Raw genomic sequence first — 19547 nt, 5'->3', positions numbered from 1 at the left:
TGCTATAAACCAATTAACGCTTTACTTTGGACTACCGCAACGAATTGTTACCGATCGAGGGTCAGCATTCACTTCCTCAGCGTTCGAAACATTTACTGAGTCTCTTAACATCCAACATGTGAAGGTAGCAGTGCGCACTCCTCGCTCAAATGGCTTAGCGGAACGCGTTAACCAAGCTGTGTTGGCGTACTTGAAACCATCTACGAATGATCCTAAAGATTGGGATACCCATGTCCGCATGCTTCAGTGGACAATGAATACGAAGATCAACGCTACAACGAAGTTCGCTCCAATAGATCTTGTTTACGATTTCCCACTACGTGATTTGAGTGGAAATAAGCTCTTGGCGGCACTTCACGACAACGAGGAGCTGCATATGAATGGTCGACGCAGCGAGGCCGTGAAAAATATTGACGAAGCTCGCCAGAAATGGAAAACTAGATTCAATGCGAAACATCGTAAACCTGTTCCATATAAAGAAGGAAATTTGGTGCTGCTTGAAGCTCCACCCCCAAGTACAGGCGAGTCGAGGAAGCTGCAGCCTAAATACAAGGGCCCGTACATGGTAAAGAAAGTTTTACGCTACGACCGGTATGTCATCGAGGATGTCGACGGAAATCAACGTACCAAGCGACGTTACAGCACCATTGCCACGTCAGACAAGATGAAACCATGGTGCGCTCTATTCCCAGAAATTGACGACGACTGTTGCTCTGACGGCGATAGCGATGCGGAATAAAACTCACCCCACTGAGTTTCTGTCAGGAGAGGCCGAGCTGTCAACTCCATCATTAGTGCCATCACTATCAGCTGTCATCCCGGTGATGATTGCCATCGCTATTTCGAGCATTCATCTTTTGACTTACTGGTGTTCATTCATTCATTTATTGTTAGCTTTTCTGAGAAGTCGTTTTTGGCTACAAGGGGTTAGAAGCAAAACGCCATTTCATAAACTCTGTATAATTATTTAAAGTATATTTATTAAATTAATAAATAAACAACGGTCATCTTGTTAAAATCTGTCTTTGAGTGACAAGAAGGAAGCTAGTAATAGATCATGGCATTCTTTTGCATAGTCAAATCGCTTACTAAGTGCATCGTTCAAGAGATATTTTAATGATAAAACTTATTTTGAATCGCCCTCACTAGGAACAAGTTTTTCGCGTAACACAAACAACAAAGGTATTACAATAGACACACAGGCGTTATCTAAAGAAATGTCCAATGTGGCCTGGTAAAACGGCTTCGGAACAGTTGTAATGTTTTGTATAGTCCTCCATTCATTCCCGTTAATAACTTCTATACTAGAGCGTTCTACAGCATAAAGATTTATAGCAGATTTTATCTCCAAAAGTCTGTCTAGTATTAAATAGGTACTATTCCACCTAGTTGGCATATCTTGTATAAGAACGTGTTTCGGTAAACCACAAGCAGTTTGATATCGGTTTAAATACCTGAATACTTGTTCACTTTTTTGTTATACTCGTCGATCACTTCAATAAGTTTCTGTGGGGAGTATCCACTGTGTGGTCTTTATCAAGAGGCATTGCAGCTAACATAACTTTGAGTCTGTGTGGGCCTTGAGTAAAATGTGCTGTAAAGCTTAGTAGAGAGCAAGTCTTTGAAGAATTACTCCAAATGTCAGTTGCAAAAACTTAACAAGGAGCCTCAGATATTACATGCATTAACTTCTGTTTAATCTTGCCATAAGTGGCTGGCATTAATTCAGTTCTAAAATTAATTTTCACTTTTCTTCCTGTATCTAAAGGGTGCATCTGGATCGCAAATATTTAACTTGTGAAAAGCTTCACTTTCCACAATGTTGTAAGGCAGCATGTTAGCGATAATATGATCCATTATAGACTTATCTATTCGTAGAGATACAGGATGATCGTCTGGCAAATAATTTCGAGCTCTCCGTTTTATACACTCCGGTAACGATTGCTGTACTACATTACCAGCTGTAAGTACTACATCTTCCAACTTTTTGCGCTGCAGCTCCGCGGCTTTCTCAGTAGAGTCTAAAAATAGCTTCCATTTGTCTGGATGGACCTTTTTCAAGTGTCTTTTTACGCCGGTTATTGTTTGATGTTTTGGCAAAGCGTGGTCGAGAGATATCTCCTTTGAGCATCCTTTGCACGACGCTGTATTTCGATTACGATTGTAAAACTACCAGATTGGATTCTTTTGACCCATTGCATCTAAGAAAATTACATTTTAATAAGCATACACTGCAAAAAAAATTGCTTACCCAATGCTACGCGCGCAAAAAGTGAAAGAAGCTTCTGACAAATAATTAGTCTGTTCCAGTAACCGTCAAATTTACTAATACCCTCAGTAACATCTTCTCGTAATTTCTGACTAAATATTGTAAATCTGACGGGAACTGAAACACAAAATAATAAGCTCATGCGAACTAAAATTGTAATAAAACAGAACTTGAGAAACCATACAGGGGCAGCCATATTATAATTTTTTATGTTACAACCAACTTTGACGAAAATAACTTTTTAAGGTAATATTTTTTCGTTTTACTGTTCGTCAAACACTCGACCGAAACCGAACCCGAACTATTAGGCCGAACTGTTCGGTTGCCAAGCCCGAACCCAAACGCTCGGTCGGACACCAGTAAATTCCCAACAATAAAATGCAACTGCAAATCCAAACCATTTCCACAACATCCTGAATAGCCCTATTAATTCAGAACTGAAACAATTTAAATTCTTATGCTGTGGGAGCCAACCGTTTGCCTCGGTAATTTTTCACGCCTCCTCTGTTCTTTCTACTTCATTTTGCTAGGAACATTTGCTAGGATGTTCTGACCAAAAGCTAAGGGTGATTAAACTTCAGTTCTCGTAAAAAAATCATCGAGTCACAACTACAAACAGCAGCCAAAAGTCGCAACTGGAGGTTTCCTGATAGCCTGTTCAACTCGAAGATCGTGCACATGCGATGATGACGTACCATCGAGAAGAATAGATACATATGTAATATGTACGGTGATCATCCGTCCTATATTATACAGGACAGTCCTGTTTTTTTACCTATTGTCCTGGTACTTTGATTATTTTATACGGGACGCTAAATGTTTTATATTTCTTTTAATGTCCTGTATTTGTCCCGTATTCTGTGTTTGGTATTTCCGCGCTTTGACAGCTCATTAAAATGGCGTGCCTATGAACCAGTTTTACATGATGTTGGTATATGATCGTAATTTTCTCCATCAACGGTTATTATTTTCTAATCTGAATGTCTATGCTTCGTATTGAGAAACACATACAGTCAGTGTTGCCGTTGTGCGAATAAAGGGCCGATTTGACCCTTTTTAAGCGCCAATACCCTTTGACCCGACTTTTTGAAAATTTTGATTTTTTGACCCTTTCCCAAAACTATTTGCGACTTTTGCCCCTTTTCAGAGATTTTTTAGGAAAGGTTAACAGAACCATGCTATTAAAAAATATTTCCTCCTGTAAGTACGAAAAAATTCATCAACTTTAACTTCTTCTCGATTTATGTGTATGTTTGCAACCTTGCTTTGTGAAAAGCTTGTCCCGCTATTTTCTTTTTAAGTTCAACAGATTTATTATTTTAATGGTAAAAAAAAGCAAATATAACATGGGGATCCTTTTTTCGTCAGTGACCCCTTTTTTGCGACTTGGTGAAAATTCTCAACGGCAACATTGCTCAGGGCGCCCGTAAGTGGCTTGCATAGTCTCATTATTGTTGCCACATTGTTAGAATTCGCGAGGAGCTCTTCCCCTGTTTCTTTTGCAATGTCCTTTAACGCATCTTGTAGCCGCACAATGTTGTACAGATTCGAATATTCGAAGCCTCGAGTGGTGCTTTCATAGACTTCTCCAAACACTTGCCACTCTTCACGCAAACCGGAAAACGTCGGCAATGGATAAATTTTCTTTTTCCCTTTTTTGCGACTTTGTAAAAATTCTCAACGGCAACATTGCTCAGGGCGCCCGTAAGTGGCTTGCATAGTCTCCATTATTTTTGCCACATTGTTTTCTTGTGGCGAAATCGCCGATTATCGCTCGTTATTGCTGATGAAGGCTGTGACCAAATTCCAAGCGGTGCTTGACTCCCAGGGGCCTTTTTCATAATGTGACAGTGATAATTTTGTAACGACAGGCATTTTCCGTATTGTCAGTGACAATTCGATAGTTTTGTGGGTGTTTTGTTTCATAAAAACAATTGTCACCATCGCTTCGATTCCATGAGAAATTCTATTGAAAATGTGACAAATTGTCATTGTCGGGTTTTAAAATTGTCGTTGACAAAATTGTCGCCAGTCATATGAAATTAATATTTAATTCATATGTAGTAATTGCATTTGCATTATGTTAGTTTTAAGAAATATTCAAATTATTGAAAAGTAATGAAATGCGCTTAATTACCATATAAATAAATTTACAAATTCTTCCGTGAAAACTTTCCGACAGAGCTTATTAATTTTGTCAGAGTGACAATTGTCAGCACAATTGTCGACAACATTCCAGTATTGTCACTGTCATTTTCACAGTTGCCTACAAGGGTATATGAAACAGACAAAATTTTGGCTCTGAAATTTTATAGAAAAATCGACAATTGTCGCACCTGTCACTTTTATTAAATAAGGCCCAGGTAACGATTGTGCGGCTCCGAAATCTCAGCTCCCTCAAATCGCTATACGCGAATGAAGGGTCCTGACTGGCATTCTCCAGGAGCTTCTGCTGTACCATGTGTTGCATTATCCCCCTCGCTTTGCCGCAGAAATGTCGCTGTTCTCTCCTGCACTTTTTTGAAGTTGCTGCTTGTTGGTTACGAAAAAGTTCTGCATTGCATTCATTTGCTTTTTAAATTCCGCCATCATAGCTAAGGAATTTGCGATACCATAAAAGTATCATTACCAGTATCAAATGATGTATCAGAAGCTAAGTATCGATACAAATATTGGTATTGGTATCAGAAATCAAACATCGTTATTTTATCCTTTTGATACAAAAAAAAATTTACATAATAGATATGAATGATGCAGTTAATGAAATTTAATAAGAAATCTTTAACAACTGCAGTGCGTAATAAACAAAATATAAAAACTAGCTCGATTTCATCAGAATATCAGTAAATCCTTCTTTAAATTGGTTCTATGTACGAAAATTTCAGATTTTTCAAACGGGCGTTGCACGTTGTTAATCTTGGTAATGTGATTCCATACTTTACTTTTCTGCGTAAAAGCAGAAAAACAGAAATAAAAACAAATCAATGTCGTTATGCTTTATATGTACTGTGTTTATTCAGTTTAAATACAGTACCATGCCTTACAAGTATCGATTCTAGTATCAAATGTGCATAGGAAATAAAATTTCGCGCAAACGATAACATAGAGTCACTAATCAGGAATTTACATAAATAGAACTCTAGGAACAATATGGCTTGTATGAAGATGACTAGTGAACCCGCACGGCATTAAAACGCCCAAAATTAAATTTCAAAAACTTAAAAAATATTAAAATGTTCGTCAGAATTATAAGAGATCCGAGTGCCATATTTCATCAAACCCGTTTCTGAGTGAAGAGCAGTCTCGCATAGTGCATGGTTTATTCTCATCGAATTTCAAATCCCCCTATACCGATGAAAAAAGTTCTTAATTAAAAAAATAAAACTTTATCAAATGTATTCTCAAACTAAAATCTTCTTAAATCTCTTTCGTCTGACATTGTGATACAAATGTATTTCAATAAACTGATGAAGCAATTCGAATTTTATTGTTCGAACAAATGGCAACCTTCCTAAGTAAAGTCAGGAATAAATTCCTTTCAAATCCATTTCGATTTATACCCATCTTTTAATAATTCATCCAACTTACTGAGTAATTTGAATGTAACTTTTTAAACACGTGGCAACGCAATTCAAACATTCTAAATGGTCAAACTAAATATTTCTTAACATTCTTTCGTTTGACTACGGTATTTTTATATTTCATATACTTTTTGTATTAGTTAATTGAGTTAGACCTTTCAAACAGGTGACAGCCTTCTTGAAAAGTATTTTCATGCTGAATCCTTGTTAACTCTCCTTCGCCTGACATTGAGATACATATTTTAATTAACTGATGAATCAAATGGAATTTGATTTTTTAAACATGTCGCAACCCAGCTAAGTACAGTTCAGAAATAACGGTTTGTCAAACCCCCTTTGACTGATACCCATATTTTAATAATTCATTAAACTTATTAATTAATTCTAATTTAACTTTTTAAATAGGTGGCAACCCTCTTAAAACGCCTCAAAAATATTCTGCCGTTCAAACTAAATATTTCTTAACACTACTTCGTTTGACATCCATATTTTAATGTTTCATATAACTTGTGTATAAATAAACTGAATTCCACATTTCAAGCAGGTGGCAACCCTCTTCAGAATATTTTCAAACTACTACTTTCTGAAACCCCTTTCTGAAACCATTTCGGTTGATACCCATTTTGTAGTAATTGACTTATTTTTTGAATAATTAGAGTATAAGATTTTAAAGGTGGCAACTCTTATCGAAAAAGTAAAACTTTATTGCACATACAGTCCAAGCCTTTTAATTTGACACCTCATTTTTAAAAACCGAATGAACGTTGGGGATATGATTCACATTGATATGATGACATAGACTTTTAAATAATTTTAACTTAATTTTTCAGCAGGTGGCGACACTTTTCCAAAAAATAAAACCATACGAAATATTTTCAAACTACTACTTTCTGGAACCCCTTTCGGTTGGTACCCATACTTATTTTTTAATAATTTGGATATAAGTTTTTAAAGGTGGCAACTCTTATCGAAAAAGTAAAACTTTATTGCACATACAGGCCAAGCGCTTTAATTTGACACCTCCTTTTTTGAAAATCAAATGAACGGTGCAGATCTTTTATCCTGAAAAAAATGCCTTCGCGTATTATCTATACATAGTATAAAGGAAAGTCGGGATTCTTTGTACGCGGTAATCTCGAAAACCACTGAACGCATTTTGACGAGATCTCTCTCTCTAATATACTCTGTATCGACAGGAGCACGGTTGCCATTTAAAATTTATTTTTCGGACCAAAAAATGGACCAAATGGTAAAAAATTTACCAATTTTTATTACATCGGGAAACTGAGTGGAGTTTATTCCTCTTTGTCAAGAAAATATGCCAATTCAGTTTTTTATAACGTTTTTTTTTATTGCATCCAAAGTGCATCACAATTGTATACTATTAGCATTATATTATTTAAAGTTTTAAATTATAATTTGTTTATTGTTGCTGTTGTTGTTTGTTAATTAATGCTTGTTCTTTATTAATGCTAAATCAAAAAATCTGCGCTCAGCTGCTGCGGAACTGTGAGGCAGACTAAAAAAGTGATGATTTTGTTAATATTTTTTTTTTTAATTACCTCAGATGACTGAACAGTTTAAGCTTAAAAAGTCTGCATAAAAATATTAAAACAAAAATGTTCTACGTAATCATAATAATGAAATTTTTGATACCGATATAGACTTATGAGGTATAATTTTAATTTCTTTGCGAATAAGCTCATTCAAAGTATGAAAGAGGAAGGTAAGTGTAACGTGGCTGGCTTTTGGGGCGAATTACGGTGGTACTAAGGCATGCTGGCGTCATTACCACCAATCTCACCTCTATCTAGCAGGATTTGCAGCGTTGAATTTAAATTTAAAAAAACAGTTCATTCCGTTTTAACGGATTGACATAATTACTTAAGCAACGAAAACTGACACTGAAGATGGCACAACGCCGAAACCGGTTTGTCTCCAAACCAAATTTGACAAGGGATGACGGAAAACCGTTCCACATTACATTAAGCAACAATACTTTAACTTTTTTTATTTTTTTTATTTTACTTTCTGTCTTTCACACCGACTCGAGACTTCTCGAAACTAACGCACTTTTCTTTCTGATCAAAAAGAACTTTTCTTTGGCGATCGTACCCTGCAGCATTTGCCGCCCTTTGAAACCTCCTTTCACGATGCCACTTTCACTCAAAACGATAGACGATCGCACGCATACATAGATACTACACCACTTTCATCGCACTCATACTAATGTAAATGTATTCCTACGCTTAACACAAATATTCATAGTTCAGGCCCACCACGTACACATGTATGTGCATAAGCATCCTTATTGCTCTATATGCAGATACATGCATAGAGATTGTTTTGTTGCCTAGATGTTTTGCGTTGATGTTGCTTGTATGTGTTGTGCGCAAGTTACTTGCAACCTGGCAGGCTGGCGCTACATAAGATAAACGAGTGTAATTCCATGTTGAATTAAGACGCGTTGGTATTGAATAAAGAAAAAATTGGGACGTGAATGATTTTTTTTGCAAAGAAATAAAAAGGATGAGAAAATACCTTTCCACTGATACCTCATAACTCTATATCGGTAAAGTTTTGGAGCAGTTATTCTAGTTTTCCTTACATAAATATTTGAAAAAAGTTAAAAAACAGCATCAAAAATCTCATTATTATGATTCCGTTGATACAATTTTTTATGTAAACTTTTGATGGTTCAACTGTTTGGTCATCTGAGGGGATTATTTCCAAAAAAATCCTTTAAGAAACTATTTTTGTTCATAAAAAATTAATTTTTAGAGGTATTTTCAAACCGATCCAGCTCACATAAATCGTAATATTTTTCCGAAATATTTTGTAGAAGTCTGAAAATATACTAGGTTTGGTAATCCCGCCGAAAAAAACGCAACTTTTTTTGCTGATGCCGTATCTACAGTAGGCGAAAAAATTATAGCCGCACCAAATTTTCACAAGTTTTAAAATATTATTTTTGTTGTTATTTAATTTTGGTTAGTTTTTTATAGTTCACTCTTTAACAACATCCGTATAAATACAAGTTTAAAGGCAGTGTCANCGATCATGGTACAATAAAAACAGGTAGAAGCCAAATTGACATCAAACCTACAAAAGTCAAAGTTTTCGGGAGAGTAAAAATAAAAATGAGCGTGTGTAAGGAAAAATAAAAAAATTACATTTCGCTGGTTGACGTTTTTATGTAAATTTGAAGTTTTGTATCTATTTTTTTATTTTCTTTAGTTAAAATTTGTTAATTTGTATGTTCTTTTCTATTTTTTTATACATTGAAAGTTTATATTTTTAGTACCTGTTTTAATTTTGTATAATATACAAATGTATATATAAAGCGATATATGTACTATGTTATGTAACCATGTGTTGGGGGTGTAAGGCCAGGCGGCATGCAGGCATGCTTGCGTTCCCGTACTAGCTCGCCGGTTGGGGGGGGGGGTTCTCTCCTACCTGCCTTTCCCTTGGCTACACAAACAAAAAGGATAATCATGCCTAATTGGATCTGTACCAAACAATGTTAAAGCGAAAAAAGTAAAGGAGGAAGCGTGAGAGAAAAGATAGCGCAAAGCCAGTCCGCGTCAGGTGGAGTCCGCCCTCCCCTTCTCCGTGCCGTCTACACGGAGCCTTGGGTCTGTCTGTCTGGTAGTCAGTACGTGTCTAGGCAGCCCGACAGTTCGTCTCACTCTCACATCTCCTTTATTGCACAAGTGCAACACCCACACCAAAGAAAAAGGAATCTAGCACTCCATAACTATCCCTCTTTAAAACCCTTCAACTATAAAAATACATAAAATTCATATTTCAATTGCTTTATTACAAGACTTCATGTATATATACGACTGATAAAAAAACTGGTACAAAAAAAACTACTCCCTAATACTAATGCAATTATTACTTAGATACTCCCAACAAATCTTATTATTTCGCGAACTAACCCTAAGACCAAATATGTATACTGGCAAAATGTGTTCACACAATATTTAATTAATCATTTCAAAATTCAACTTCATCGTAAATTTAAACTCTAAAGAAAACTAATAAAAATATTAAATATTCAACTCCATTAAATTCAATAACAAAAAGTTCAAAAATAAAATAAAATAAACTAGTAAATTCATATACACCCTAATATGCGTCCGAGTATGCACTCAACTAGGTGTATGGATGCATATATATAGGTATGCTAAATTTACTCCAACGTAGGAAACTTAAATCTCACTCACCTGTTCACTCCGACGATGTTGGTACCAGCATGCCGTTGCGAACCTGTGTGGGAAGAGAATCGAAATACCTACAAAAAAAAAAAATATATATATATACATACATATGCCTATCACGACCGTCTTGAGTTTTTCTGAGTTTGACAGCTCGATCACTCGCTCGCGTTTGGGGGCATCGAGCGGGTCAGACTCATACGTGAACACATGAATGGACGGTCGCAGCAATCAAATTAATAAAAAACAAAACGTGTGAATTAGTAGCGCTGCTACTATAAAACTCGTATTAGTGACCCAAGAAAATTATTAAACCGCGAAATTATAACTTTTTTGTTTAACGACGTCTTCAACAAACAAAAAAAATTATTAAATTTAGTGGAAATTCCCCAAAAAGTGCAACAACAAAAGTTTCGGCGCGACTGAAAAACAAGAACGTGTGGAAAACCCGAATTTTTGGAATTTAATCGCGGATTCAAGCAAGCCGAACTGCGTGGGGAATTAAGAAGAAAATTCTTTAAGAACCTTAACCGAATTACTGGAACCAACTCAAAAAGTTAATGTCAAACTTAAATGGATAAAACTGCAAATAAACGCTACCGGATGCAGAACTTAAATACTTAATCAAAAATTCAACAGAACTAAAAGGTAAGAATCAATCTAAACTCAGACTTATGTAGGTGCGCATAACTAAAACTTCAAAAAAAAATTTATATATATCTATAGGTATGTCCCTGAATTAAACAAAGAAAATCTTAGCCACGTGGGGAAAGATTTTCTTCGCTGCCTCAAGCTTCCGGCTGCGCTGGCGTTGAACGGCGACAGTGACGTTGAGTATGCCGACGTCGAGTCTCACTCGCGGCGTTATCGGTGATTCCCTCAGGTCTTTAGTTCCTCCGCTGCTAGGGCTCTCCAATCTTCCAGATTCTATTTGCGCCAAATCTCCAAAAGTCTCAACTCTCCCGTTTCTCTCTCTCTCGACTGCATAAAGCTCTATATCCCTACTCATATATTATGTGTATTTATTTGTGGTTGTCTTACTGCTTACGCGCGCGCGTTGAGCTTCTGTTATTAGCATACACTATCGGACAGCTGTTAATAGCTGTCACCACCGATGTTAGGAACGGCTGCCATTGAGCAGGTCTGGGCGATGCTCGGTCTGGAGACCACGAATGCTGTTGGTCGCTTATGTTGCACACAGCTGTAGTCGTCGCTGTTGCACGAGGTGGTGGTTGCCGAATCTGTACGCTGTTGATGTTAGCCGTTGATGTCTGTGGGACCTATATGGTGATGTTGCTAGCTCGTTGGATTGCTGTGCTCCCCGGTGCCGGTCGTGGTTAATTGTTGGTGCTAACTGACCTGTACTGGTGTACTTTTCCCCTGGCAAGTATGCTACAAAGTTTGTGAAGAGGTGTATTGCGGTGGTCCTCATACGTAGGCTATGTGTGTGTAGGCATATGTTGCTGGCCCGGATTGCCTCCGCCGCCGACCAGCCGAGGTCCTTTGCGGGTATGCCCGTGACAACCTGGAATACGTCGTACAAAACCACTTATAAATGTTTTCCATATTCAGATGCATATATTGTAAATTTTTTTATTTATATTTTTTTTTTTTTTTTTTTTTTTTTGTTGCATGACTTAATGAACACGACCATACGCCCAAGCGTTTAGACTTACCTCGGGTTCCGGGTGTGAGATGTGAACCGAGTGCGGGAGATGTAGGAGTCCGTTCAGTTGACGGTGTCTTCCAGGGACCGCTAGGGTAATTTACGGCACTTATTTTACTTTATATATATATATTTTTTTTTTCACACCTACAACGAATCAATAATCGCGCACACACTTTGATACCGCCAATACAACCGCTAATAGTACTGCCACTAACTGATTGTGCCGTTGGCCTCCGGCAGGGCCTTTTATAAGGACGATCAGGCAAAAAAACTACCTAGTCACTCACACTTCACCCGCTCATGCATCGTTGACAGTTCCTTTTCGAAAATGCCACACATTCACACACTCATGCTCACAACTGCATTATCGGGCCGTAGGGTTAGCCAAGATTCACACCGCTGTTAAAGTGTGTAGAGGACTTTGTTGCAGCCACATGTATACCAACATACGTATACGCATCCTTACGCAAAACCGCTGGCGCTACAGTGCTCTAAACCGAAAAATATAAAACTGATAGCTACAAACAAATGGCGCCCAACGCAATAGCCCACTAATGTTTATCTTCCCATCTGTTTGTAGCTATCAGTTTTATATTTTTCGGTTTAGAGCTTCTACCTTTTCTTACTTCCTTATATTTCTCTCTTCGGACGGTTTTAGGGTCATGAAGGCAACATCGGTTAGGATATACCAAAATTGATAAGTGCTTGACTGGCAACGTGGGGGGGGGTGAATAATGCATCTTCAGGATGCTTTCCGAAGTTGCCACACAGCTGAAAGCGGTACCTGAAGTCTGCATTGTCACAAATAGCATTTATGTTGGTTTTGCTTTCGTTTTCAAGCGATATGCGCAAGCTATCGTGTGTGAAGTTAAACACTGCGCTCACGTGAGGTTTGTAGTATGGATTTCGAGAGGGTAGCTTACAGGGTATCAGGGATAGTGCGGCAACCACTTCTAGGGCGTAGGCTCTGGCAGTAGACGTGCCACATTTAGTAATAGCAAAAACAAAGCTGGGGGTTTTAGTTGACAATTGACGTCGGACGATAGACATGGACAAACACCCACACAATGACCTCGCTAAGGCAACACCCGAACACACCAAAGCACATACGCGTAGATACGTTTACAAAAAAAAAAAAAAAAGGAAAATTGTTACATTTACATTACATTTTTACATTTACATGTATATGCATACACTGTCACATAATTACATTGCGAAACAAATCTAAAACCAACATCTGAAGTCTCATTTTATTTTATCTTCTATTTCTAATTCTTATATTGCTGGAATTTTATATTGAATTCCACGTATTTCTGTTATCTTAAGCGTTATAAGAGATATTATTATAATCTTTTATTCACATTATATAGTTAACCTTTACATTGAAATTTTTGAATTTTTGTTGATTTTTTTTTTAATTTTTGGCGATCTTTTTTTATTTTTACAATTTTTTTATGTAGTTTGTTTTATTTTTTTGATTTTTTTAGTGAATTAAATTTTGAAATACTTTTCCCTTTATAACTACATATACCGTCAGTGATTGAATTTTTGAAACTGCGGACTCTTGAACGAAAGTTTGAGAGATTGAATTTTGTGAGTTAGTGTCTTGGTGTGAATGGAGGAAGCTCAAGGTGAGCGTGAAGAGAGAGTAGTAAGTGGTCTGGGTCTGCTTAATTCGAACCGTAGGGTTACCCGTAGTGTTTCTAGGGCGCTCGAAAACCAAGTGGTTGGATCGCTCTTTACTCAGATTGACACCGGTATTGTACACCCAGTGGACTTTGTGCCCACTGACTACCTCAACAGGTGCGCAGCAAGGGTATTTGGGAATATTGGCCAAGACGCGTTACGCCAACCGACGATTAGGTTCACTAACCAGGTTGAGATCAACACTTCTCATCACAGTTTAAGCTTCACACGCAAGCTCGACGAATTACTGCAAATGTCCGACGGAGAGGAGGAAAGAACGCCGCCAAGCGACACGGGAGCTACGGGTTTCAAAGCGCAGGGTGGTGGACCAAGTTCATCTGAAGTTAATATCGAGCAGCTGAGCCGACTTATGGCTATGATGGCACATCACAGCGACATGCTCGCAGAATGCGTGAACGTGGTCCATCATATGCGCGACAATGTAGCGAGCCTCAACAACCGTGTGGCTGCGGTTGAAACTTCAGCCCAAGGAGCATCCAGCCGACCAACAATGGCATCTACTCCAGACGCACCGAATAGGCGTGATGAAGAAGACGGAGCCCATGGAGGGAGTTATTCAGGTTCGCGGAATGAAGCTAAACGTTGGAAGAAAGTAGACCTTGAAAAATTGCACGTTAAATTCGACGGGTCAGGCAAGGGAATTACGGTAGAGAGTTTTCTATTCCGGATCGAAAAGTTAAGGGAACAATATGACATTTCTTTCTTTCAATTATTTACTGATTTTCACTGTCTGGTCTCCGGCACCGCCCTGAAGTGGTACTGGCAACTTCTTGAGGACAATGCAGAAGATCCCAATTTCGGTTACTTCGAGTTGAAAGCCGAGTTGTTAAGCCACTTCAGGACGGCGGAGTCAGACTACGAAATTATCAGAGAGATAATGGAAAGAAAGCAAGGGCCACAAGAAAGCTTTGACGATTTTTACGGGGATGTACATAACCTGACCTTCCGACTCAGGAAGAAGATTCCTGAAAAGGAACTGGTTGGTATAATCAGGGGTAACCTGAGGTCATATATAGCCAACCTAACATTTGCATCTAAGATCGAGACTCTAGCCGAATTGAAGAGTGAGTGTAGAAGAGCTGAAAAGCTTATAAAAGAGAATAAGAATAGGTCAAAAGTAGTAAACGAACTTGAATTTACCGAATTCCTACCGGTCGAAAAGATAGAGGAAATAGGCAAACCCCCGCGAAATAAGTCGCAACAAGCCACTCCCGCCATCCAAAATGTGTCCTCGTCCAGTCATCTCAATGTCCCAAAGTCCACTATTAGTTCGTTTTGTCCATCCCCGTTCCATTTAATGTTATGTTTCTCCTGTGGCATGCCTGTTGATCACTTTACCAAGAACGCTTCGGTAGCTCTAAAAGAAAATAAATGTAAGTCTGCGTTTCACAAATCATTTTCATGTGGAAGTTATGCGTCGTTTTGTGTATTTAAACCAGATACGGGAAACCTGAGACTGGCGGAGATTACCGGGGAGTCTCGCCAGGAACAGAGGGACCCGGAAAATCCATAATAAAAATTTTAAAAAGAGAAAATTCAGCAATAATAAGAGGGAACTGTTTTGGAGAAAAAGTTAATGGAACAGCCGCAAAATACGATATTAAAGGTTTACATCAGAGGAAAATTGAGTACGAGGAAGCTAGAAGAAGGATATTTTGTGAGGAGGTGACTAATAGAAAAAAAAGCAGGAACGTTAGGAAGATTCAAAAAATTAGGGAAAAGAGGAAAACTCTTAGAAGAATTCATAGTAAAATTATATCAACAATAGTAACGTTAAAAGGGGACAACAGATTTTTTGCGAAGACTTAGATAGGGGGAAAAGAAGTGCTCGCGCTTCTAGATTCAGGGGCAGGCGCAAGTTGTCTGGGAAAAGATGCAGATGTCCTTCTCCAAGGCAAGGAAAACCTGATTATGCCAATCAGGGGACAGAACATACGGACTGCGAACGGGGGAGAAACGGCTGTGATAGGCGTCATCACACTACCGGTCCAATGGGACAATATGACAAAGGACCTGGAGTTTTTAATTGTGCCCGGTCTACAACAGGAAGTTTACTTCGGAGTCGATTTTTGGCAAGCGTTTGGTCTAAAGGTTGTTAGTAGCGGATTAAGTGCAAACAGTGCCGTCGTGTCAGAGCTCGTACCCGCCGAGGGGGATCTATCGTTTGATGCAGTACAACACACTCTCACACCTGATCAAGAGCTGGCTTTGGAACGAGTCAAGGTTCAGTTCCCTTCTTTTGCCGTTTTAGGGTTAGGAAAAACAGATGTGGAAGAACATGTAATAGAAGTAACCGATGAGAATCTACCTGTAAAACAGAGGTTTTATCCCATATCTCCTGCCATACAGAAATTAATATACAGCGAGCTGGACAGGATGTTAGTGATGGGCGTAATAGAAGAAAGCAACTCCAGTTGGAGCTCTCCAGTGTCCTTAGTCGTCAAAGGTACAAAGAATAGGCTATGTTTAGACGCGAGGAAAGTAAATGAGCGGACGATAAAGGACGCGTACCCTCTTCCACACATCGATGGCATTTTGAGCCGCCTGCAAAATACGCGATACATATCAGCCATAGATTTGAAGGATGCTTTTTGGCAAATCCCGCTCGAAAAGAAGTCTAGGGAGAAAACTGCTTTCACCGTGCCCGGCAGGCCGCTATATCATTTCACGGTAATGTCATTCGGCTTATGCAATGCTGCACAACGAATGTGCAGGCTCATGGACAAGGTTATACCCGCTTCATTACGAGAGTCAGTGTTTGTATATTTAGACGATTTACTTGTGTGTTCTGTCGATTTTTCGTCTCATTTGTGTCTGTTAGAAAAGGTCGCTAAATGTCTTAGGGATGCCAAGTTAACCATCAATGTCGAAAAAAGCAAATTTTGTTTCAAAGAGGTCAGATACTTGGGCTTTGTGGTAGGCAATGGGTGTATCCGCACAGATGCCAATAAGGTTGCAGCCGTGAGAGATTTTCCAGAGCCACGTACTCCGAAACAGCTCAGACGGTTCCTAGGGATGGCAGGGTGGTACCGTAGGTTTATCCAGGACTACGCGACAATTGCAGCACCGCTGCACGACTGCCTCTCTAAGGATAAGATAAAGAAGTTTACCATGACGGATGACGGCAAGTCGGCATTTGAATGTTTGAAACAGCGACTCATATCAGCACCAGTTTTGACTCACCCGGACTTTACCCGACGATTTTATATTCAATGCGACGCATCGACCGACGGAGTGGGCGGGGTACTGTTTCAGCTGGACGACAAAGACAACGAACGGCCCATAGCATATATTTCGGCCAAGCTAAACAAGGCACAACGTAATTACAGCATAACGGAATTGAAGTGTTACGCAGCGGTGATAAGCATTAAAAGATTTAGGCCTTATGTCGAAGGACTACCCTTTACGGTCATTACTGACCACGCGAGCTTAAAATGGTTGATGAACCAGAAAGATTTGTCTGGCCGGCTCGCAAGATGGAGCTTGAAATTACAAGGATACGACTTCGACATTCAACACCGCAGAGGGTCGCAAAACACAGTGCCAGATGCTCTATCACGAGTGGGCATTGCCGAGCTTGACGTTAATAGCCGAATTGTAGATATCTGCTTAGACTCACCTTGCTTCCAATCCGAGGAATATGAAGAACTTAGAAAGACGGTGACTGATAACTTGGACAAACTACCTGATCTCTTTGTATCGGACGGTTACGTTTACAAACGGACGCAGTTCAGTAGGGGGGACGATCTTCAGCAGGACCATACCTGGAAACTCTGGGTACCGACAGAGCTTCGTGAGGGCCTGGTTGAATTGTCTCATGGTTCGCCATCGGCTGGACACGGCGGTGTCCATAAGACCCTAGCCAGAATCCGTGAAAAATACTACTGGCCAGGTATGGTGACCGATGTCCAAACTTATATAAAACAATGCGATGTCTGTAAAGGCAATAAAACCCTAAATTCGTTCCATAGACCACCAATGGGCAAGCAACATTTGACAGAGCGACCTTTTCAACGATTGTTTGTAGATTTTATGGGTCCATACCCACGTACGTCTGATGGTAATGTTTTTGTGTTTGTTTGTCTAGACCACTTCTCTAAGTTTGTGTTTTTAAAGCCGATGCGCAAAGCTACTTCAGCTGACGTGATAAAGTTTTTGGAGAAAAAAGTTTTCCACATATTCGGGGTACCTGAGTATATTCACTCTGATAATGGCCAGCAATTTGCCTCAGACGCGTTCAAGTCCTTTCTAGAAAAGTATGGTACAAAGCATGTAAGAACTGCTTTTTACTCGCCACAGGGCAACGCCGCGGAGAGAGTGAACCGTTCGGTGCTACAGATTGTTAGGTCATACGTGAAGGATAACCAGAAAAGCTGGGATAAATATATAAGTGATGCCGCATTCGCCTTACGCAGCGCAGTACATACGTCCATCGGAAGCTCGCCATACTTCGCCACATTCGGTATGCCTATGGTGCAGCATGCTGCATCATATGAGCTATATCGCAAACTAGGCGCTATTAAGGATGTTGAATGTGAGGTGCAGACTACTCAAGACAGGCTGCAGCTAATAAGAAATAAAATAATGGTGGAGCTGAAGTTAGCACACGAAAGATGCGCAAAAGTGTATAACACAAGAAGCAGAGAAGTGAAGTTTCAAGTCGGACAAGTGGTATACCGCCGGAACTTCAAACAAAGTTCACAAGTCGATAGTTATAACGCGAAACTTGCACCAAAGCACTTGAAGTGCATTGTATTAAAAGTGATCGGTAATTCAATGTATGAACTGGGTGACATGAAGGGGAAAAGAATCGGGGTATACCACGCTAAGGATATGTTTGTAGGGTAGGTCGAATGTCTTGGGATATATGTTCTATGTTGCATGTTATTTGTTGCTGATGACCAATGTTTATATATTTTTTTATGTTAGCCCCTAGTCATATATTAACCCAGTGATTCTTACTTAAGTACTTGACTCTTATTTAATTATACTTAGTTTACGACTTGACTTTTTGTGATTATATACACATTTATTTATATAACTATTATTATGGTGCTTATTTTTAGTATTTATAGATTTATTTGTATCTGTGATGTATTTATTTATTCATCTAGTTATTATAGTGTTACCTATGCTGTGATTTTTTTTTACTACTTGACCTGATATGATAGATGCTGTGATATTTTTACGTATTTACTTATTTTATGTTATTTTATTTCATTTATTTTTATTCATTTATTCGTTCGTGTAATTATTCACTAACTATACTAGTTGATGGTTTAGGGCTCACGAAGCTGTGATGCAGATACAAGTGTCAACTAAGCACATATGCAGATGTAGCACGTGCCCTGTGATGTAGCTTATAGATATATTCGTATGTACAACCACCCAGTGATAGGCAACGTGTTAGGGAGCGAGAAAGTTTCAAAAGCCCGGCTGTAGGGCGTGGATCGAGGCCACACGTTCGGCGCAGGAGAAAAAAGGAGCAAGCGCGGCGCTAAAAAACTTTCTTTACGCACACGCTCCATGATGCGGGCACCATCGGCGGGTGCGAGCCTGTAGCGCCAGCGGTTTTGCGTAAGGATGCGTATACGTATGTTGGTATACATGTGGCTGCAACAAAGTCCTCTGCACACTTTAACAGCGGTGTGAATCTTGGCTAACCCTACGGCCCGATAATGCAGTTGTGAGCATGAGTGTGTGAATGTGTGGCATTTTCGAAAAGGAACTGTCAACGATGCATGAGCGGGTGAAGTGTGAGTGACTAGGTAGTTTTTTTTGCCTGATCGTCCTTATAAAAGGCCCTGCCGGAGGCCAACGGCACAATCAGTTAGTGGCAGTACTATTAGCGGTTGTATTGGCGGTATCAAAGTGTGTGCGCGATTATTGATTCGTTGTAGGTGTGAAAAAAAAAATATATATATATAAAGTAAAATAAGTGCCGTAAATTACCCTAGCGGTCCCTGGAAGACCCCGTCAACTGAACGGACTCCTACATCTCCCGCACTCGGTTCACATCTCACACCCGGAACCCGAGGTAAGTCTAAACGCTTGGGCGTATGGTCGTGTTCATTAAGTCATGCAACAAAAAAAAAAAA

At 39.2% G+C, this 19547-nt stretch overlaps 1 protein-coding gene across 1 annotated transcript in view; it reads left to right on the top strand.

Moving 5' to 3' along the window:
• The first annotated feature begins 19032 nt into the window (after window positions 1–19032).
• LOC108363054 (uncharacterized) overlaps window positions 19033–19547 on the top strand; it is a 6087-nt gene continuing 5572 nt past the window's right edge. The window contains exon 1 of the mRNA XM_017616289.1: window positions 19033–19050. Within this exon, the coding sequence (XP_017471778.1) occupies window positions 19033–19050 (18 nt within the window). The remainder of the gene's footprint in view (window positions 19051–19547) is intronic.

Source organism: Rhagoletis zephyria, unplaced genomic scaffold (assembly GCF_001687245.7).
Source record: "Rhagoletis zephyria isolate East Lansing unplaced genomic scaffold, Rhagoletis_zephyria_1.1 Rzeph_scaffold_01174, whole genome shotgun sequence".
NCBI classification, from domain to species: Eukaryota; Metazoa; Arthropoda; class Insecta; order Diptera; family Tephritidae; genus Rhagoletis; species Rhagoletis zephyria.
Note: the sequence above shows the minus strand (reverse complement) of the source record. Positions and strands in the feature narration are given on the sequence as shown.